The 23,457-nt window shown below is 33.2% G+C and overlaps 2 protein-coding genes across 5 annotated transcripts; both read left to right on the top strand.

The window, feature by feature from the left end:
* Positions 3,822–13,696, top strand: LOC109354770 (AUGMIN subunit 6-like). Of its 2 annotated transcripts, XR_002108596.1 has the most exons (14): positions 3,822–4,129; positions 4,231–4,287; positions 4,380–4,474; positions 5,181–5,331; positions 5,736–5,861; positions 5,987–6,143; positions 7,091–7,151; positions 7,237–7,474; positions 9,284–9,409; positions 10,782–10,940; positions 11,045–11,291; positions 11,570–12,043; positions 12,934–13,074; positions 13,367–13,696. XR_002108596.1 is itself a non-coding variant. In XM_019597480.1 (13 exons), exons 1-13 carry the CDS (start codon positions 3,920–3,922, stop codon positions 12,972–12,974), a joined length of 2,142 nt encoding a protein of 713 aa, XP_019453025.1. In that variant the 5' UTR covers positions 3,822–3,919; the 3' UTR covers positions 12,975–13,696. The 2 variants fall into 2 exon arrangements, 1 of the variants encoding a protein (XP_019453025.1); XM_019597480.1 differs by having other exon boundaries at positions 12,934–13,696.
* On the top strand, positions 16,249–20,793 carry LOC109354771 (serine/threonine protein phosphatase 2A 57 kDa regulatory subunit B' theta isoform-like). Of its 3 annotated transcripts, none has more exons than XM_019597483.1 (4): positions 16,249–16,334; positions 16,482–16,595; positions 17,179–18,455; positions 20,018–20,793. In XM_019597483.1, the coding sequence occupies exons 3-4, from the start codon at positions 17,232–17,234 to the stop codon at positions 20,399–20,401; spliced, it is 1,608 nt and encodes a 535-aa protein (XP_019453028.1). In that variant the 5' UTR covers positions 16,249–16,334; positions 16,482–16,595; positions 17,179–17,231; the 3' UTR covers positions 20,402–20,793. The 3 variants fall into 3 exon arrangements, with proteins under 3 accessions (XP_019453028.1, XP_019453026.1, XP_019453027.1); XM_019597481.1 differs by having other exon boundaries at positions 16,902–18,455; XM_019597482.1 differs by having other exon boundaries at positions 16,884–18,455.

The raw sequence follows: 23,457 nt of genomic DNA, 5'->3' as shown, positions 1-23,457 counted from the left end.
TAATCTCAAGAAAAATTAACATGGGTTGTGACTACCAATAATCTCAAGAAGCCAAAGACTAACACTTCCATAAGCTGATCTTGAATTTGACAATAATAGTACATGGTCAAAATAGAAAAATAAAATGTGACAAAAATTACATATAAAAGACTCATAAGTATTAAGATGCAAATAAACTATACTAAATTAGAACATTTGTATCACAGTATACAACACAATACCATTATAACATAAATACCACTATAACATGACAATATGCATAGTCTCCAGTTACTTATTAGGAGATTGAGAAATAAATAATGTGTTTTTTTCCTTTTATTTGGACAATTTCGTGAGTCATGATTAGTTCCACCACAATTAGGAAAATGACAACGACGGTTTTTTTTTTTTTGCAACTTCAACTCCTCCTTTTGGTCGATCTTTTGTCTTAGAAGTGATGGGATTCTGAATATCACATTCATCCTCATTTCTAACATCGTGTTCCAAATCAATTTTTGGTTCTATAACCTCATCAGACATGCCTTTTACCAAATCAATGACCCTCTCTAACTCTTTAGTAGCCACTTCAACTCGATCTTTTGCCTTCGAAGTTTTAACTTTTGGGCATTGTGCTAGAGACCTAAACTTGGTGGAGGAGTTATCATTGTAATTTATTACGAGGCTAGATTGTGGGATTAATGAACTTTCTCTTCTCCATCGAGAAGGAAGGTATTTTTGCGGAAGGCAAAAAAAATCATTCTTCAATAACACCTGAATAGCATGTCTACACAATATCCTAGAAAACTAAAATTCTTTGCAGGAACAATTAATTGATTCTTGTTCATATATCAACCTTACAAGACGACCTCCATCAAGCTTGGTATGATGCCGCACCACATAAGAGTTGTTGTCAACCATGTGAAGGAAGGTATCTTCTCATTTTGCAATAGAACACAACCAAAGAAAATTGAATTCCCATGATTATCAACTCCGACCCATAGTCCAAGAGGCATATCATAACAATTAATTCGATATGTAGTATCAAAGACAACTACATCTCCAAAAGCTTCATATGCTCGAATAGAATCACCAAATACCCAAATAATATGCTCCAATTTATTATTTTCATCCATTTTAAAGTCATATTGGAATGCATCATCTTTATCTTTTAGACTTTTGCATAATTTTAGAACCTCTGAAACGTCATTATCTTTACCAACATTACTTTCAGATTGAAGAAAATTTCTAATGTCTTTTTCTAAAAATGGTAGATGACCCACCTCTATCCTCTTCTCCAATTCAAGCACCCTCATTATAATACTTACTGAAATTAAAGGCTATAGTGACTCAGATTGGGCTACATGCCCTGATACCAAAAAATCCACTTCTGGTTATTGCATGTTTCTTGGTGATTTTTTGGTATCTTGGAAATGTAAGAAGCAAAATACCGTGTCAAGATCTTCCTTCGAGGCTGAGTATCGTGCATTGGCTTTGGCTTCTTGTGAAATTCAGTGGTTAAGTTATCTAATGGATCATCTACTTCAATCTAATTTTAAGGTTGTTCTTCTTTATTGTGACAATGATTCAGCTAGATTCATTGCATCCAAATCAGTTTTCCATGAACAAACCAAACATATTCACATTGATTGTCATGTGGTTCATGAAAGGTTACAAAATAAGCTTTTTCATATATTACCTATCAACACTAAAGATCAAGCTGCTGATCTTTTTACTAAGGCTTTAGAGTCTGCTTTGTTTCATTAATTACTCCTTAAGCTGGGAGTTATTAATATATACTCTCCAGCTTGAGGGGATAATGACATTATTAACTATTGTTCTTATTGCAACATAATTGCAACCTAGTTGAACATAAGCTTTTGATACATTCTGCACCATATTGGAACAAGGCAACATTAGCAACATTGGATGAATGAGGTACCAGATCAGATTGGACAAGAGAAGCTTGAAATCCTATTGCATCTGATCAGAGTCTAATTAGAGACTTGATGCATCAGAATAAGGCATCTGCTACAAGCCTAAACTGCATCAAGTTGAACCAACATTGTTGGTCTTAGTTCTGCTTATTTTTCATTCTAGAAGAATAGAATTGTAGCAGTGCTTTTTTTACACATCACATTGGGAGTTAGTTAATTCTGTTAGGATAGATATGTTAGCTTTGTTTGTTAAGTAGCTGGTTTCTTAAGGTACAAGTAATACATTGTAAGTTGTATAAATAGAGGTGTTTTGCCTTCTATTCAATATCAATAAAAACACAACTTTTATCTTAATTCTCAAATGTTTTTCAATTCTAAAGTTATTATGAATAAATTTATTAATTTTATATATATTGATTATTATAAAATATATTAATATATAATTAAACTTGAAAATATGTTAAGTACCTAAATGCGAGTAAAAAATAAAAAGAAGGCTTGTGAGTAATAAAATACATATGACTCTCAAAACTTTTGTTATCTCCTTTCAAAATTTATTTCCCCAACCAACTCTTATTTATTTTGTGAGAAGAATATGGAGTGATGTCAAATTGAACCAAAAGAACAACATTGGCCCACCTATAAAATTGAGTATAAAAAATTATCTGCGCCTTAAAAGTAACATCCACATATGATAATAGAGTTAATTACATTGGTACTATGAGTAATGAAAGTATAAAAATTAGGGGTTCATGTAAATGTAGAAAATTGAGGAGTGTTTTATGTAATTTCGTTAAAACTCAGGGATACATATAATTTACATTTGATAATATTTGACTCACAGGACTGACTGTGTATTGAAGTAACGGCTTTCATGACTTTTCTCTACAGATTCTCCATTTCTTCAACTTAACTTCTACCTAGCACCAACAAAATAATTCTTTTTATAATGTATCATAGTTACTAGTAAATTAAGAAGTTGTGTTTTTTTTATATTCATCAACACCTAATCAAATATGTCAAATTTGGTATATATTTGTATGTTTGTTGTTTTTTATTTTCAAACAAAAAATAACATAATTATATTAAACACACCCAAGTTTTTTTCTTTCTAAAAATATAATAATTATTAGGATAAAAAAGCACCTCTTTTGGTTTAGCTAACATTCACTAGTTCTAACAATATTATTTATAGCTAAAATTCCAGTTGACTCTAATTCAAGTCAAGAAAAGAAACATATATATTATGAATAGTATATCTATTAATGCTACTAAATATCTTATTTATTGAAAATATATATTTATTAATTAAGTGTTTTTTAACCAATTATAATAAGTAATGATACATTTTTATAACATAAGATGTGATTCATGTGAATCAATTTCTAGTTATTATTACTTACATATTATGTGTCTAAACACATGAATAAGCTGCTTCAAGTAGCACAATTATACACAACAAAGGTCTCTATATCATATAATTATATTGCCATAGTTTGATCTAATCAAATTTAAACAATTTTGCTAAAGTTGTAAAAAAATAACAATTTTCAACTTGTTAAAAAAAATCCCCCTCATCAGAATCAAAATCGTTTTTATTAAAATATAAACAAACTCACTATTTTTAATATTTAATCCAAGCATGGTGACCAGGCACAAAAATCACCAATAACACAGTGATTTAGTTATATAAGACTGCACTTATTGGATTGTCTAAGTCGAGAGTTCAATTTCTGTGAGCCAATCATGTTAAGAGAGACAACCACGAACTAAAATAGATTAGTTTATGAGCCTGTACGTGATATCATTAGTAGTACAAAAAAACCCTACATAATTCATAACAAGAAATTACAATATAAACCCCGTTTTTATTTTCAAAATCCCAGTCCCGTTTCGCAATTTCAAACAAATCCAAGGACCTCCATTTTCAAAAACCAGAGAAAAATCAAAATCTCGAAGAATCAGAATCAGAAAAAAGCTTATCTTGGGTTTTGAGTTGATTAACAATGGAGAGAGAAAAGGAGAGAGAAATTGAGCTAGAAACTGCATTGTACACTAATTGTTTGATGTTAGGTTTGGATCCACAAATTATCGCTTTCGGATCATCCAATTCAACTCCTCGGGTCGGACTTTTCCGTCATTCAAACCCTAAATTAGGAGAACAGCTTCTATACTTCATTCTCTCTTCTCTTCGTGGTCCAATTCAATCTGCAAAAGTAACTTTCCGTTTTTTTTCTTCAAAATCTCTCAATTCTGCACTTTTTTTACTCATGTTAGTGAATCTGTAACCGTTTTTTGTGTGTTGTGGTTTATTCAGGATTTTGATAAGGTTTGGCCGATTTTTGATTCAGCGCAATCGCGCGATTTTCGCAAGGTATTAAGTGGTTGAATTTTATTTAGTTTTTTTTTTGTATGTATTTGAATGTTTGGGAGTGATTTTGAATAGTGATGGAATTTATTTGGTAGGTTGTGCAAAGGATTATTAGCGAGCTTGAGTCGCAGGATGCGCTTCCTAGGAGCAATTCGAGAGTTTCTTCACTTGCTACTTGTTGTGGACCTAGGTTGGTACTTGGTAGTGTGTTATTAATGGAAAATTGTGTGCAGCTCATGGTTCTAACTTCTATGTAGTTTACTCGTAGGTAGTTAACTGTGTTAATCATCATTATTTGATGAAATCTGAAAAAAGGGTTTAGTTTAAGGTTTGCCTTTTTTAGTTTATCAACAGAGTAAATGACCAAATCCATTCCATAGAACAGATGTGGCTCCTGATTTAGTACTTCAGAAAAGAAAAATCCCAATTTGGTCCTTGAGATTGAGACTCTCAAATGTTGGTCAAATTAGTCTTCTCAAGGACAGATTTTAGGGATTTTGACTGGCACTTGAGACTCTTGGCTTTGGGAACCAAGTTGACATTTTTCTTTTGTTATTGATTAAATTTTGGGACACAGTTTTTCCTCAGGGACGAGTTTGGGTATTTACTATATTATATAAACTGGTACATTGTTGGTTAGAAGAGTAAAAGTGCTTTAATATTTGGTGAACTGATACTTGACAAGTCATTGAATTTCATTTACAAGTAGTATTTACTGAAACTTAGGGGAGTTATTGTAAAGAGCCTCTTCTGGACTCGGCAAAGTAATTGGTGGTGTTGGCCTACTTGGTAACAGTGATATATTTGTTTATTAGGATGGGATAAGGTAATAATTCATGTAGTAAGATTTTGTTAACATTAGTTATGAAGTTATTTGAATGTACATGTCATTGCAGATTTGTTGAGCTTCTATGGCAACTCTCCATGCATGCTTTAGTAGAGGTTCATAGGCGTACATTTACTGCTGATGTAGCTTCTAACCCATTGCCTGCACCACTGACTGATGTAGCATTCTCTCATGCAGCTACTCTGCTTCCAGTTACAAAGGTATCACTGATAATCCATTTTTTTAGCAAAGGATGATCTGATTACTGTATTTGCATGTGTCACTGTTGTCAAAACACTGAAACAGTGATGACATGTTTGGCTTTTTACTGTAGAATGGAGTGAATTTCAGTCTGAAATGTAGTGATCTGATCTCTTCTATCTAGACAATTTTCATGTTGATTTAAATGGTTTTTAAGTCTTGAGTCTTTTGTTGTGTTATAAAAATATGAATACTACTTTTACTTTGAATGTCATCTTGAATTCTGTACTTAATTGTCATACTTGCCATGGTGGTTCCAGAAAGCAATTTTAATTCTGATTATATATTTAATTTCTCTGATGTTGTTATGGTCATAACATCACTAGGTCTTAAGTAACTCAATGGAGTCTGTTGTCTGAAACAGGCAAAAATTGCCCTGGAGAGAAGGAAATTTCTTAAAAATGCAGAAATGGCTGTACAACGGCAGGGTATGTGGTCAAATTTGGCTCATGAAATGACTGCTGAATTTCGTAGCTTATGTGCTGAAGAGGTATATCAATAACTGAAGGCAATATGGCAAATTTTGATTTAATGTATAATGTCTTATACGCCTCATCAAGAATATTCCCTGTGCATTTGTCTCTTGAGAAATTAATATGTAAAACTTGAATTCAGGCTTATTTGCAACAAGAGCTTGAAAAACTGCATGATTTGAGGAATAAAGTTAAGTTGGAAGGAGAACTCTGGGATGATCTTGTATCCAGTTCAAGTCAAAATTCCCATTTAGTTTCAAAGGCTACTCGCCTATGGGATTCATTATTAGCTCGTAAAAGTAAGTGCAAAGATCAATAATTTGGTTACCCTTGGCATTTGTCTAATTGATTATGTATTTTAGCATCCTCGTTTTTAAGTTTGTTAAGAAGGGCAAGATGATTAATTATAACTTCCTAGGGATTGGATTTGATTCTTATAACTGTATACCATTATTAACAAGTTGATCACTAAGAAGTTTTTGCTCTTCTTACAGTGTACTCTATACTACACAAACCAATTTTCTGGGTTATATAGATGTATAAACTGATAGGAATAAAAATGGAACTCATCTCTTTACAAAGATGTATACCTCTGTAAAAATGCAGAAAAACAACAACTCAGACTACTAGAAAACAAAAGGTAACCCAAAGAGAAAAAGAAACAGTGCTGGAGTGGTCATTGAGATAGTGAGCAGTCCTCTCCTAGGCCAAAGCCTTGCCACTCCAATTCTAGTTTTCATCATTTCCCGCTCACGTGCCAGCCCCTTTCCTGTATCATTTCCCCCACCATTCTCTAATTCCCTTCCACCAATCCCCTCATGCCAGTTGTCCAATTTGTTACTCAGTTCCCTCTCTTCCAACTGATCCCCTCACTTCCTTCTTTCATCATATTTCCCTCCTCGTTCCTTTCTTCTCTTCTCATACACTAATAGGCCTTTACTGATTTTAGGCCCATCTTTCCGCTTCTTCCTCCTCCTTTTACACACAGGGTCCATGGCCCATGAGCCCATCAATAAACTTTCAAAGTCATTTTTTGGTTCTAATTTTAGCTATGGTAATTAAGTTTTTGCACCAAACAAGTATTTGTGAGAAAGTATTGATAATGTGATCCCCTTTCAATTATAAGGCATTAAGGCGTCTCCCTACCAGTCTACCACTTACAATCCTCACTTGTTTTGATGAAAAGCTGTTGAGTAAACGAGACTAGCTAATGATGATATTGAGTTTTAAAAATATTAATGTACAGGTCAACATGAAGTTCTAGCATCTGGCCCTATTGAGGACTTGATAGCTCACCGGGAACATAGGTAATGTAGTGATGTAGCTTGCTTTGCCTTTCCAATATCTGTGCCAGTATTTGTACTAACTTACTTTTTGAGTACATAAATTTAGGTATCGAATATCTGGGTCATCTTTGCTTGCAGCAATGGACCAGAGTTCTCAGCTCGGTAATTTGCCTGCTGCGCACATGGATAACAAAGAGGAGAATGATGGGACACATTTTAGCAATGAGACATTGACAAGGCTGGATGATAAAACTGGAAGGGTCCACCAAACTGTTGACGTTGCAGAGGTTATACGACGATGGACACATGCTTTGCAACACATCCATAAACAAGCGCTTCATCTTGTATGCTCTTTACGATCTCCCACCTTATGTTTCCTTTCTTTCATTGTTATCTATGGATACTGGCTTACAATGGCAAAACTCTGAAATGGACAAGGCAGCATGGTGGATTGTGTGGCTACCACCTTTATGAAGAAGGTGGTTATTTTTAGTTAATGTCAAATTTATTAAAATATACCTATAATAGATTAAAAGGCGATTAAGATGTATTAAATTATTAATATCTTATAACATGAGAAATCAACAGGAAATTGAGATATATAATATATTTCAGCCGAAACAAAAAATATCCGTGCAAAAAAGAAAACTGTCAAGGACAAACTCTTGTAATAGCTTAAGCTGTTAGGTGCAGCCTCTATCGCCCTTTCTTGCAAGCACCAACATCTCCCCTCACTCCCATTTGGCGTCTCTTTGCTCTAATAATCCACCCAGTACTAGCTTTGCCACAAAAAACACATATGGCACTCTTCCTATTGTTTATATCTTTCAGAATATTCCATTGGCAAGCCATATCAATGCTGTCACTAGTAGGTTTAACCTAGGTAGTTAATTGCTCTGGGATAGCAAGGAGTGGTGGTTTTTGGTCCTTCCACATGACGAGACAGTGAACCACACCGAGTTAGCGGCGAACCTGGACCTAAATCCCTGGTCAAGTAGCCGGCCCAACATTGTTACAAATGGAACACTGATTTAAAGTGCAAAAATCAGTTTTGCCCTTTTCAAATTGGAAAAAGTCTTTTTTGCCCTTGTTTTTTACTATGTGTCAAGGGCTTTTTAGTGTGTTTGCTAATTTAACCCTCCCTTTCTCTCCCTATAAAAACACGTTGAAGCTCTTCTCCCTTCCACATTACAAATAAGCAGTGAACTAAAACAACTCCAACAGTGATTTCCAGCCACTCTGCACTTTCCGAATACACAATTTCTGCTTTCTCTCATTCTCACTTCTCCATGATTTTGGGTTTTCAGTCTTAGAGGAAGTGAGCAACGAGTTGCAGAAAAGAACACAACGAGGAAAGATGATAGAAGAACAGGCCGGATAGTTTTTGGAACAGAGAAACAATTGTGAGAGAGAGGGAAGGAAGGCCGTGAAGGAAGTCACTTCTGAATGAGAACCGGGAACGCAGCCATGTTGCTATCTTGTGAAACCTCACTTCAGTGCATATTTGCATCACTCCCCTTTCCTCTCAATGTTGTGACGGTGTGATTACAATGCCTATTGCGTGCTATAAAGCACATAGAATCAGATAACAACTCCATATGCAGTGATGTTACTTAGAACCATTGCCTCTGTTTGACATCCATATATGTACCTCCTACAAGTTTTGAAATAAACAAAAGGCTTTTGTTATGCTTTGTCAAATATCTTGATATTTGTCAAACCCTTGGGCATGCCCCTCATCTTTGTTTACTAGGTAGTATTTTTTTTGGTCGAGGTTAATAGGCTATATTTGTGCTCCAATGAGAGAATTGTAAGACTCTAAAATCATGATGGAATTTTTTGTTTCCCTGGCGTATATGTTTGGTCAATGAGTTGTTTGTTCAATTTTTTTCTTAAGATGCTTGATTAATGATAAATACTTGATGGCTGATGCTTAATGTTTATAATTCATCTTGCATTGCACTAAATAATTGCCAATTTGATTTATTATTGCAATTCTATTTTGTTTCTCATTTCTCTACTTCATGCCTATTTTCTTTACTTTCTATTAAAAACTACAAAGACTAGTAAGTTGATTCATGTCATATAACATTATTAGTCTTAGTTAATTATTACATAGAAAAACTTCTAACCAACCAAACTATGACATTTAGGGAAAAGCAAATGATGGAGAGGGTCCAGATATATTGCGGAGTGCACAAGAAGGCAGTTCAAGTGGCCATGCCGAGTCTCTATCTGCAACCCTTGCAGAACATCAGCAACACTTGGCTAGCTTTCAGGTAATATATTAAAACATGTTTAAATTCTGCAAGACCCTACCAATGTTGAAGTACTCCGAGATGCAGCTTTATTTCTATTTGTCATTTGTTTTTGATGGATCTTTTGGATAACCTCTACCTCTTCCTTATTCAGGGGTATCATTTTTTGCACTATTTAGTTCATCTTTTTAAACTTATATATGCAGAAAGTTACATTGATTTATTATCTACACACTATTATAAAGGGAACTGATAGTTAGACGGCGTAAATTAGCTTTTGCCCTATTTTACCCTTACTAATATTTTATATTTCCAAGTTACACCTCAATCCTAGTATTTGTCTAAAGTAATCTACTTTTATCAGTTTATCAGTAATAATAAATTATACATATTTTATATTTAAAAGTTTGAGTCTATATTTGTATTAACTTTGATTTATGCCAGTATTAATGTACAAAATAAATTTGTTGAATTAAAAAATATGGTTTGACAGGCACGACGGTGCCTATCAAAATGCTAATTTTATTAGAAATTTTACTTTGCTTTATTGTTTTTGGTAGGCAGGGCGGATGGGTGTGTTGTTTATTAGAATGGATGAATAGTTTTGTTCTGAGAATTTTTTAGCAAACCCTGTATGAAGGATTAGATGTATGTATAAGTTTCTGCATTTTTCCTTGTAATTGCAAGTGTAGATGGACAGTGGACCTTGTCTTTGAAGAAGCAAACAGTCCAACACCTTATCATTTGCCTGGTCTGTTGACAGATGCTTGTGTATAACTAATGCTGTAGGACTATGGTTTATGATAAACTCGTATTGATGCAAATTCTAGCATAGACGAGTAAAATACTAGTTAGCTTTGTCCTTTGATTTTCAGCAAACATCACTGCCAATATAGAAAGGTAGAAATTTATTGTGCTATGGAGGAGTTACATAACTTATATCAATTACGTGCTGGTTCTACTCATAATATTAATATTTCATAGTTCATTCTGTCTTTTATCTCTCTTTCCCCCTTTTGGCTATATATAAAGCAAGAAATTTATTATGCTGTAGAAGAGTTACATAACATATATCAATTTGCTGCTGGTTCTACTCTGAATATTGATATATCATATCTTGAATCTGTCTTTGGTCTCTCTTTCCCCCTTCTGGCAATATAGAAAGCAAGAAATTTATGTGCTGTGGGGGAGTTACATAACTTTTATCAATGACCTGCAGGTTCTACTGTCAAATATTGATATGTCATAGTTTGAAATCTCACCTTGCTCTCTCTTTGTCCTTTTTTAATAGGGGTTGTGTATCTTATACTTGGTTGACCTGTAATTGTTGTTTCTATACTAATGATTCCCCCCCCTCTCTAGGAATTTCACATTTTTTACTTTTCATTTACAGGTGCTTATTAACCAACTCAAGGATGTTGCTCCAGCGATAAAGAAGTCAATATCAGAGTGTACAGAAAAGGTGAACTGCATAGCCTCCAATCTACCTCCAACTACCAGGCATCACAGTCAGTCAACTTCACATATTCAAGCACAGAGTAGTGCCAGGACGGTAATTTACCCTTTGTAGTATAATGCAATGGTTGTTCCTTCATTTCCTTTAAAATAAGAGATCTGATTTTACTCATCTTATAATTTGATTTTTGTGTTATTCAGGACAGTAGCACTGATGATGTTGGTGAGGTGACTTCTAGAATATCTAATGTTCAGCTTGACAAGGCTTCTGTTAGTCCTGCCACTTTAAAACTTCCTCAATTATTTAGTTTGACTCCATCTTCTGGAAAAGCTGGAAACGTACAAAGACGGCAAGGTAATGTTCCTCAAATCAGCCAAACAGAAAATCTCCCTGACAGCAAATCTTCTGGTCCTCCTTCAAGTACTCAAGTGGCAAGTTCGGCAGAAGGTATGCAGTGTCTTCTACTCTTCTTGGGCTTCCACCAATAGCTTAAGCTTTTAGGAGAGTTGGTCTTTGACATTGTATTAGAGCCTCTATGACCAAGTAGTTACAACTTCAATCCTTGCCACTCTTATTCTTCATTATTCAATTAAATTTTAGCACAAGTAAAGTGAGATTGTGCATTTTTGCTTGCTTTAACCCCAAAGAGCTCTTGCATGAGGTAGTATCACTAGGAATTTCGTCATGTTAGAAACCATGTTGCTGATAATTGCTCTATTTTGTAGAGGATGGTTATTCCTATATCATAAATCTGAAGAGGTCTGTAAGAGAAGCAGCACTGTCATTGCGATCATGCAATTCAGAGTCATCACGGGATAGTCGTTCTGATGGAAGTTCTGAGCACTTCTTTGCCCCGCTTTCAGAAACTGGGTTTTCTCATTTAGATGCAGAAAAAAGGGCAGCTTCATTAAGGAGCAAAAGGTTATTTGTATCTCAAATGGGTGATTCCTTCCTTGAGAGTCATGCATCTGATGGTCACAGGGAGAGCAAGTTTGATGAGCTTCCTGATATGTTGAATGAGATGGAACGACTTTCTGATTATGACAATGTAAATGGGTTTCTCTCGTACACTGGTTCAAATACAACTTCTGATGCACAACAGTCAATTTATGATTTTGAGGATGCACAGGATCAACTCTTGTCTCCACCTCTGCTAATGGACTCATCACTTTTAGCGGATACATTTGAAGATTTGCTGGGTATGTTGAGTTTTCACCAAGTTGTTTTGGTTATCGTAATTAGTATTTCAGTTATTTTTAATCATCTGATGGTTGTAAAATGCTTTGCAAGTTTGAAATATCATGCATGGCAGGGGAGTGTTTTTCTTTTTGTTGACTGGACTTGTGAGAATGATATATTTTGGAATCGATCTCGTAAAATATTTAGGATGCATGGCTTAGAGTCATACACCCAGTTTTCTCTAGATGTGGGAACGCATTTGAAGTTTGTTTCTTTATTCAAAATGCATTCTCATACATTTTGGAAACTGGACCTCATCTTTTTTTGCATTGCTTGGGGGGAAGTTCCTTTGAAATAGGTTGTTTGGGATCTTTGCAGGGTCTTCGATCTTCCCTATGGACTTGCATCCTTTTCTCCTACTAACTTCAGAGATTTTAGCTCTCACAAGGGTTTTGTGATAGTGCTTTGGTGCATATGTCTGGAAAGGAACAGTAGAATGTATAATGACTGTTTTTTACCCTAGAGTTGTAGACCTTGTTTAGGATAAAATTACTCTTTTGACATTCCTGTGGGGCTCTGTTTATGGGTGTTTTAGGTGTTTCTTTTGTTAGGTATGCAAAGGGATTGATTGCCGTGCTTTGTTGCATTGTTCTGTAACCTAAGTTTAGGGTTTTTCTTTTTGTTATATTAGTGAGAACAGCTTAACCTTTTTTGGGGTACTTTCCTCTTCTCTTCTAATAATATTTCTTTTGTTATGAACATAGCAGCTCCTAATGACTTCTTACAACCTCTTTTCTTGTAACCTCTTCTACTAATAAATATTTCTTTTGATACTGCAAACTTGTAAACTTAGCAACTCTTAATGACTTGTTATAAGTTGGTAAATTAATAATGAATTTTGTTGTTGCAGCCCCCCTTTCAGAGACTGAGAGGGCCTTGATGGAGCACTGAAACTTATTTGAGAAATCAAATGATTGATGTGGTGCATTGCTATCTATTCTTTTGGTGGGATATTCACCCCTTCAACTCTTGCTAACACGATTCTTGTATGGTTTCTCTTCTTGTTTTGTATATTTTCACAATTCTATTTGATCCCCGATGCCCAACATCCGGGAGGAAATATTTAGGTTCTGTTTGCGAGTTGAGTTTTGGAGGGGAAGGAAAGGAAAGAGAAGACTTCAAAGCCATTTCAGTAGTGTATTTTATGGTTCTCAAGCCTTCATTTCTCTTTTCTCCCCTCCAAAATCCAACTCGCAGATAGACCCTAACTTAACTCGCTGACGGACCCTGAGGATCCCCACATGATGATTTACTTTGGGATGGAGATGCTAAAATCCAAGCAGCAGAGTTTTGAGGGTGAAGTTATCTTCAACCAAATAATTGCAGTTTGGACTTGATTTTGCCTTCAGATTGTCATCCACTTGAAGAGTAAACTGACATCACGAAGGACCAGTTGGAAAATATGGTAATGCAGTTCTGGGTTTTCTGCTGCAAATTTGGTATGTTTTTACTCAATTCTGGTAAACCCTAGGAGTGCAATTTATTAATGTATTTTACATTTATGTGTCACATAAATTAGGTCTTGTATCTTGGCAATATATGAGGAATGAAAATTGAAGTCCCTTTTCTTGTACTGTTCTGTTACGTACATTAATGGAATTTGATTATTTTGATGTAATTTGTTGGGTTCACTAGTTTGTTTAGCATATAAATATCATCAGATGGTTTCCTTTTGATTATGTGGCAGACGCAGTGAAGACAACATTGGAATTTTGCATTCATTGACTCATTGCTGAGAATATTTTTCACAAGATAATGTTTTGAAATTTGATATACCATTTTTAATGCAGATCTTAGGCTTATCCATTCCTACTATCTCTTGACATATGAGTGAGTAAAGAGATGGGTAGAAGTAGGGCTGAAAACGAGCCGAACCGAGTCGAACAAGAGTTTATCGAGCTAAATAACGAATTGAATTTCGAACGAATACTGAGTTGATTCGGTTCATTGCAAGTAACATGCATTTTAATATCTTTGGATATAAAATAGTTTTAATCATCTTTACTATTCAACCTGGGTGAGATTGGTGCAATGATAAGTTTATTGCTTAGTATATGAGGTCATGAATTTAAATCTTAGAAATAACTTTTTTGTTTGAGAGAGTAAGATTTCTTATATCTACACTCCACAAACCTCATTAAGTGAGAGCCTTGTGTATTGTGCCATTCTTTTTTACTATTGAAGCAAACTCAATTTGTTACAACTACAATAATTAAACCTTTATCTTACTAGGTTAGACCGATTACATAGATCGAACAATACAATAATATTTTATCAGAGGTTATATTTATTTATTGGTGTTATGTATAATTTTATCTTGGAATGTGATGATGTAAACAGCAATAACTTATTATTAGAATTAAAGTTTCTAATGATATTGTTTACTAAGTGAGAGGAAACCATGTTGAAGATGTTCTCCCTTGCAATTTTGACTAAATTATTAATACTAAACTTGTCATTATCATCATATGATTTTTTAGTCCAAATTATGGCTTATCCCTGTCACAACTCAAGACATGTTCTTCAATTTTGAGGAAGGTGACAAAAGATTTCTTAGCAAATTATGTGGGACCCAGCACCTACTCTCATATTTTTCCTTAAAAGTTTTAATTCATTAATTAATCAACTACAATTAATTAATTAATTACTGTGCCTACCCAGGGGAATTCATATTTCTAACATACATTATTAGAGAAAAACAACTATATATTCTTTTGTTGTTACAATTTATCTTACTCTTAATATCCTTTGTCAGTCCAATTTTAACCCACAAAATTCAATTTGTGATATCAAAAATCAGTTTTACATATGCAAAAAAAAAAGTTTTGCATTAAAAATATTATACAACTTTTTGGGTGATGATATTAATGGTTACATTTTTTTAGAACGAAGATATTTGATCACTATGTACCTAAAAAATAATTTTTTGTCCTCAATAATTGTCACCTATCATAAATTGAATATTTGCCTATAATATTATTGGACCAATGTTAATGACGAGCTTCATGTCATGTTATACATATATCATATGTTATTACTTTTTTTTTGGTGAATTTTGATTAATATATGCAAGTAAATGCATTATCTTTTCAAATATTTTGTAAGATAATTTTATCATTAATTTTTGGGAGTTACAAATATAAATTCAAAATGATAATAATAATACTACTACATTATCAAGCGAACAAAAATTGTACTAAGTGTAATTAATTCAGAACTAGTTTCAGAGGTAGTTTGAATATTTATTTTGTTATTTTTAGAGCCAGTTTCAATATCTTTTATTATTGGTAATCATTTATTTGAGGTAACTAATGTGTAAAAAAGAAAGAAAATGTAAACAGAAGACTACAGAGGTATAAAAATCAATTAAACAATCTAAGAATGATTTGATAATGTAAAATAAATTTTATATTAGCACATGTATTATTTTCTGATAAAAATTAAAAGTAATTTGAACTTTACTGATATTTTAATATTTTTCAAGATTAGTTACCATATTTAAGTAATAATATAAAGTAATGAGAAAATAGTTTGCCTAATAAAAGTGTATTGTTTATCTACACTACCAATATATCATTACTTAAAAAATGAGTTCTATCAACTTGTTTTGTTCTGACCTAGAATATTAAGTTCATGAGCATAATTTTACTTGACCATCCAGAAATGAAATAAGATTTTCATCTAATGCACAATTCGCTTCTTTTTTGTGTGTGAATTAGTGTCAAACCAAACTACCCAATAATCATTAGCTCTCTATGAAAAGGAGATAATCTAGCCAAACCTTCAAGTTGATTATATAATTAAAGTAGTAGATTGGTACGATGAACAATAAATTAACACTAATATATAATAATGTATTGGTCTAGTGATATAAAGTTTTACTATATTTTTAGAAAGACTAAAAAATCATGAGTTCAATTCTTAGGAGCAATACTTGGTTGAAAAAACAATCACATATTTCGAAAATGATTAATTCCTCATTGATCCTTACCACAAAAACCTATATGTTGAAACTCAAATGATAATAATAAATTAAAAACAAAGTAGGAAATAAAATTTTGAAAGGAGATGAAAAAGGGAAAAAATATGAATAACATATACAACAACATTGTTTTTTAAATTTTAGAAATTTAGAGCATAATATTAATAATATTATCAGTAACAACTACAGCTTCAGCCAGAGAGTGCTTTTGTCTTTCAACTTTATTGATTCTCTTTCCAAGATGGACTAGCTCAAAATTTTCTCTTTTGGTAATCACTAACAACTACAACTTTTGCTTTTTCAAAAACAAATTAAAAAAAGGAAACTTTTTCTATTCTTCTTCACCCAGTTTTTCAAAAATTTGATTGTTAACATTGTTCTATTCTCTTGTTTCATTGTTCCTCAACACTTTGCAGGGAAATTTTCATCTGGGTTTTTTTCTTCTGTGGATCAGACCCAGATCCTGTTTCTATTTGATCGAGCTTTTGCTGCTGAAAATCCTAATAAAGAATCAGTACATAGAGGAACAGGTAACTAACTTTTATTAACCCTTTCCTTACTGTAGTTGAATAAACAAGTCAAAGTTTTTTGGGGTCCTTATTGTGTTAGAATTTTTTTAGTTGATACTTGGTATCAAATAATAATGGAAATGGCAAAAAAAAAATTAAAAAAATTTGGGCTTTTTTTTATTAGTATGAGTGTGGTTATTTTGATTATTATTTTTGTAGGAGGGAGAAACTAAAGTGGATTTTGTTATTTTTAACTTTTTTTTTACTGGAATATGATTTTGTTTGAATTTGGTTTAGTTTTGATGTTAGGATTTTCTTTTGTTCCAGATTCCAGATTTTTGTCATCATAAGAAGCACCATGGATGTTGATAAGGACTTTTGTTTTGAATCCTTTTGCTTCCTTCAACTAGAATGTTATGTTAATAAGTTTAGTAAAGATCACACTTTGTTATGATGGCTGAGACAGAAGTGGAGTTTTAGAGACTAGAGAGGTTATTGCTTCATTGGGATGTCATTTCTTTCGGGAATTCAATTAGTGCACTTGCTTGTCTAACTTGTTGGCCGAGGCTGCTGTTTCGTTTGTTTTGACGTTTTTTCTGGTTAGGAGTGTTTTGTGAAGTGCATGACAAAAGTCTTTTGCTGAACCAATTTTAAGTTATGATCAAGCAGATACTAAATAGGCTCCCACGGAAGCCGTCCAAATCAGTTGAAAGTCGAGATGGAGGGGGGACATCAACGTCCTCTTCGCCTGCTTCAACCAGTTCAAGAAGCAGTAATTCAGTCGAGTACTATTATGGAAGTTCAACTGCTCCATCTCTTTCCGGTGTTGATTCTAATTCGAGCCTTGGATTAAATCACAGTGACAAGTTTGTCCAAGCTGTGAATTCAAAACTGAGTCTGAATGGGAGTTTGCCAGCATCCTCCTATGAAGCCTTGCCAAGTTTTCGAGATGTTCCAAATTCAGATAGGCAGAATATGTTTATAAGAAAGCTGCGAATGTGCTGTGTTCTATTTGACTACACTGACCCTACAAAGAATCTCAAAGAAAAGGAGATTAAGCGACAAACATTAGTAGAACTTGTGGATTATGTTTCTTCACCCAATGGCAAGTTCACAGAAATTATGATGCAAGAAATCATAAAAATGGTGTCTATAAATTTGTTCCGGACATTGATTACTCCAATCCGTGAGAAAAAAACTCTAGAAGCCTTTGATTTGGAAGAGGAAGAGCCTTCAATGGACCCTGCATGGCCTTATTTGCAACTTGTGTATGAACTCTTCCTAAGGTTTGTCACATCACCCGAGACTGATGCAAAGTTAGCAAAAAGGTATGTTGATCATTCATTTGTTCTCAGATTGTTAGACCTTTTTGATTCAGAGGATCCCAGGGAGAGAGATTACGTGAAGACGGTCCTTCATCGTATATATGGGAAATTTATGGTGCACCGGCCATTCATCAGAAAAGCAATCAACAATATATTCTGTTGTTTCATTTTTGAAACCGAGAAACACAACGGGATTGCAGAACTCTTAGAGATTTTGGGAAGTATAATCAATGGATTTGCTTTGCCACTGAAAGAAGAGCACAAACTGTTTCTTGTACGAGCTCTTGTTCCTCTTCATAAACCAAAATGCTTACCGATATACCACCAGCAGTTATCATACTGCGTCACACAGTTTGTGGAAAAAGATTGCAAGCTTGCTGATACTGTTATACGAGGATTATTAAAATACTGGCCCGTTACAAATAGTTCTAAGGAGGTTATGTTTTTAGGAGAGCTGGAGGAAGTCTTGGAAGCAACTCAACCTGCAGAGTTTCAACGATGTATGGTATCCATGTTCCGTCAAATAAGTCAGTGTTTGAGCAGTTCACATTTCCAGGTTTGGTAATTTAGTAGTATCAATTGGTTTCCTATTTCCCTTTTGTTTTCACTTGGTAATTTTCCAGCCCCTCAAAAAATAAAAAATAAAATATTAGGTCTCTGAAGATGATTTGATATTTGGAGTCATATGACTGATACAAGGAGCAGTTACAACTATATCTTAGTTTTCTTAAACACTCGTTTGTTCATGCTCTCACTTTTAATTCATATTATGATCTTTGACTTTGAGTTTGATTATGTCAAATTTACTTCCGGAAATTGGTGGAGGATGTTGGTAAGAAGGCCGTCCTTATGTTATGCTATTTTTATTTTTTATGTTAACTTGTTAACCTTCAGCTCTAGACACCGATACTTTGGGTAATCTCTGTAGACGGCGGGTAATTCGGCCCGCTTGGCTGTAAAGTGGTACTCGTCCATGATGGGTCCTGTTTGTGCTCTTCTTGGAGTTACACTGCCTTGACTATTTGCTCGGCTGATCCTAGAGGTGACAAACAGTGACTTTGGTGACCACTTTGGCACTAGAGTCCCTCTTGTATCTTGGTGTCCATCTCTGCGAAGAACTTGATGATGTCTCCCGATGCTAGTCATCAAAGAGCTCCTTCAGTACTGAATCAGTGGACCACACTAGTTGCTTGAGTCTTAATTTTGCAGCAACTTTTTCGGATTTCTGAGAGAAGACTCTACAGAAACACAAGTGTTCATGGCATCACTCCGCTGCGAACAGTACAGAAAAGCGCCAATTTGATTGTATACAATCCCATCTTAAAGAAAATGAGACTGGTAATTTGATTTGGAAGGAAAACAGTACAGAAATTTAAGGGCTAAATCTCACAGCTGAGTAGAAAATACCTAGCTTCAAACCAAAAAGCCCATTAAAATGAGAATGTGATCAAATCCACATTCCTTCTCCTCTTATCAACATCCTTTCCCAATTTCAATTTCTCTCTGTAACTATCTCCCGAGGGTGAAGACACACACCATCTTCTAATTTTGTTTGGGTCCGGTTTACACCTCCCGAGGGTGAAGACACACTCCTGGTTGCACCCCTTTGGTCTGTAGCGACACCCTTGGTTGCCGGAAAAGCCACAAGCAGAATGCTGGGCCATTGCTCACTGCAACAGGCATGAAAAGTCATACCCAAATCACCTGTATATTTGTCCCGAGAAATAACGCATAGTAAGAGGCATAGTGCAAAAGCATTACAGGACAAATAGATCCAACCCAATAACACACACTTCTCTTACAATCACTATCAAAACTTCACTCAGTTGACAAACTCAACCAAATCTCCCTTTTCTCACAAATGCACAACAGAAAAACTCAGCTCCTATTTTACTGTGCATAACTTTTGTAGTCCGTAGAGTCAAAATATCAGATAAAAACTTCGATTTCAACTTCAAAATCATTCTTCAAGACATTTATTGGCAAATGTACCCCTTAATTTTGTTTGATAATCACATCGCTCTAATTTTTTTAAATAATGTCTCCATAGCTAGTTTAAGTTCGTACCGAGTGGTCAGTTTTGACGTCTATTTCTAATGATTGCTTGTTAATTTGCAGGTAGCAGAGAGGGCTTTGTTCTTATGGAACAATGATCACATTGAGACCCTAATCAAGCAGAACCACGAAACTATACTTCCCATTGTCTTACCTGCCCTGGAGCAAAATGCGAGAAACCACTGGAACCAAGCTGTCAAGATCTTGACGACCAATGTCCGCAAGATCTTCTCTGATACTAATCCCGAGTTCTACGAGGAATGCATGCACGAATTTCAGGAAAATGAAGCTAAAGCGAAAGACTTAAAGTCAAAGCGGGAAGCCACATGGAAACACTTGGAAGAAATCGCAGCCATGAGAGCTGCAAGCAATGAACCTGTTTTGGTTTCTCCGAGAACTACCTCCCTTTCACCTTCCGGTAAGACAAGTAGAGCTCAGTTTGAGTGATCCTTGATTTTTTGGTATCGAAGGTCGAAAAACACGAGAATACAATGGTTGGTATGTGTTGATTTCACTTGGTTCCATGGCTACATGATAAGCACATAAAAAGACCAAAATGAGGTACAATACAACACATAGCTTCAACTTGGTTTTGCAACCATGAATGGAATGTATATATTGGATTGGGTTGGACATAAATAGATGCCATAAGACCCTTTTTATTTGGGAATTTGCTTTCTAAATATGTTATATAAAGAATCTTTAAACTGTTTTCATTTCATATTTCATTTTGAATGTAGCATGCTCCATTTTTTGTTACCAATATTTAGATTCTAAACTTGGTTATTTTTGTGTAAGTGAGTTATTTTGTTTAAGGAAATTGGGTAGAGATTATGTTATAATGAATTGTGGTATGCTTTGTATTTTGCTTTATATATAATAATGAACACAAATTTATTCAGTACATGTATCTTTATTACTGAGTACTAGGTAACAGATACAATTGACAACTTTAGTTGTTTCTTGATTATCATAATGTGTCTAGATCGTAGGTGCACAAAATTCTTATCTTTGCAACATTATGTTGAATTAGGAATGACAAAAAAAATTTCCACTCGTAGGTGGTTGTGGAAATACCGAGTATTCGCAATAATAGCTTATGAGTGAAAATGAGTTTTATGATATCCGCAGGTATCCACAAATTTATAAATTTAATTTTTAATTAATTTTTTATATATATTATAGTTTTTTATTATTATTTTAAGATTATATATCATGCATATTATTATTTCATATAACTATCATATTATTCATGTAATAATTATTTTTACATATTGATTATTATAAAGTATATAAATATATAACTAAAATTAAAAAAACTCGTTCAGTACCCATAAATCTTGCTACCTGCATGGGCAGTGGTGGATCTTGATCTAAATTTTAGGAGGGGCAATAATATTTAGTTACTATTTACAATTGAAACTAATTTAGTAATGAAATTTTTTAAAAACGAAATTTTTTAAAAACACACATAACTGAACTAGAGTAAAAAAATCAAATATTTCATTTTCATATAATCGTATGTTGTATTCAAGAAATTCATTTGTTATCTTAGTATGTAATTTTGTTTATAGGTATTCATTGTTGAAAAATATATTTATATAGTAGCTGAATCTCAATAGTCAAGATAAAACAGATAACTTAATAAAACACTTTATGACTAACAATGATTTAGAAATTTTCAAACATGAATAACGACTAATCTTTTGTTGCTCATTAAAATTCATAAGATAAAATGTTTGGACAAAAAAATACATATACTATCAACATTAAATGACATATAAGCATCCTTAGAATATATATTACGAATACATACATAATCTTTTTATTAAGTGTAAATCATTACGCACTCAAATCAAGCATATTATTATAAGCAATATCATCATCTGTATGTTAAGAGCTTGATTCATCACGTATAATTTTTAGAATAACCATACAAGTTACACAATATTTATTTATCAAGCTACAAATTAGAGAAATATTTAAATTTCAAAGAGTTTTTGTATAAAGACATCATTTAGGTATAGGTAAAGAGAATATATTTCTTATTTCAAAAAGGGTGTCACTCTATGTATCATCTTTTATAATTGTTGGATTGAACCATTTATAATTCAAAACATAATTTGGAGTTCAGATTCTCTACCAAATGATTAAGACTTACTATTTGACATTTGCAACATGGTTTTATCCTATTTTATTATTTCTTCGATTTAATCTTATAAGTTAAAAAATTTAGAGATCAATATGTTGCGGTATCTTATGATCAAAATTTTGGAACAATTTCTTCGGGGACCAAATTTGGCCACAAAAAAAATAATAATTCATCCACCAATTTAGGTTTTTACTCTTTAATATTTTATTAATTACAGCTGCAAATATATTTTTCTAAGAAATGAAAATAAAGAGAGTTGAACAAAATATAAAAAAAAAATTGGGTCTAAGAATACTTAAGTTGAACGCATAGACATAGAAATTACAGAATTTTAAATTTGAAACTTATTAATTGTACAAGTAATTTTGTGCAACCATGTTATACAATATTTTTTCCTGAAAAATAAAATAAAGATAGGAATGTATGTAACCTTTTGTAAAGTCTTGATTGTATTAAATACATTTTCATTTATTTTTACATCTCCAATCAACTAAGCCAACAACATGCATTGACATGTTGAAATTTAAATTTCAATATGGTCATTATTTTTCGGATTGAAAGTCTTAATAATCTTCCCTTCTCACGAGTTAAATAAGTGAAACATATAAATGAGTTTGACACTAAATTTTTATACAAATCCTTAAAATATTATGTTTATATATTCATTTACTTATATATTTTATAATCTCATTCACTTATTTATAATATCTATTCACATTTAAAATACGCAACCAATATTATATCACGGAAAATAAAAGATGTTATAAAGAATTTTAATTTTGAAACTTATTATTTGTACAAGTAATTTTATGCAACAACATTATACAATATTTTTGTGCATATATTGCTTAGATCTTTAGGGAATATTTGGGTGCATGAACCAAATTATTTTCTTTGTTTAATTTTATTTCCAAAATTATGCTATAACATGATGCATGTACGTACATATGAATGAAGTCTTAGATAATGGAAGATATTCCATAATCTTGTTTTAATATTAGAATAATGTTATAGGCACGTCATTTTTATTACATTATTCTTATCTCGTTTCTTTCAAAGATGATAAAATAAAATAAATATTTCCCAAACAAGTCGTAGAAAAGATGCAAAAGAAGTGATATATAAATATGATTTCCTTTTATATTATTATATAAGGAAGAGTACACCTTTTTTTTTTTCATAATATACTTTATAATTTTATATACACTTCTTTGAGTTTAATAATGTGGTGAATATTTTCTTAATGATAATAGTGACCCTAATGTCTTCTAATGAGGAAAATAGTGACCTAATGTCTTCTAATGAGGAAAATAGTGGGTTCTGTATTAATTCATTATTTGCAGTTTATAGA

The sequence above is a fragment of the Lupinus angustifolius genome, chromosome LG08 (assembly GCF_001865875.1).
Source record: "Lupinus angustifolius cultivar Tanjil chromosome LG08, LupAngTanjil_v1.0, whole genome shotgun sequence".
NCBI classification, from domain to species: Eukaryota; Viridiplantae; Streptophyta; class Magnoliopsida; order Fabales; family Fabaceae; genus Lupinus; species Lupinus angustifolius.
This window is presented reverse-complemented; position numbering and strand designations above follow the sequence as displayed.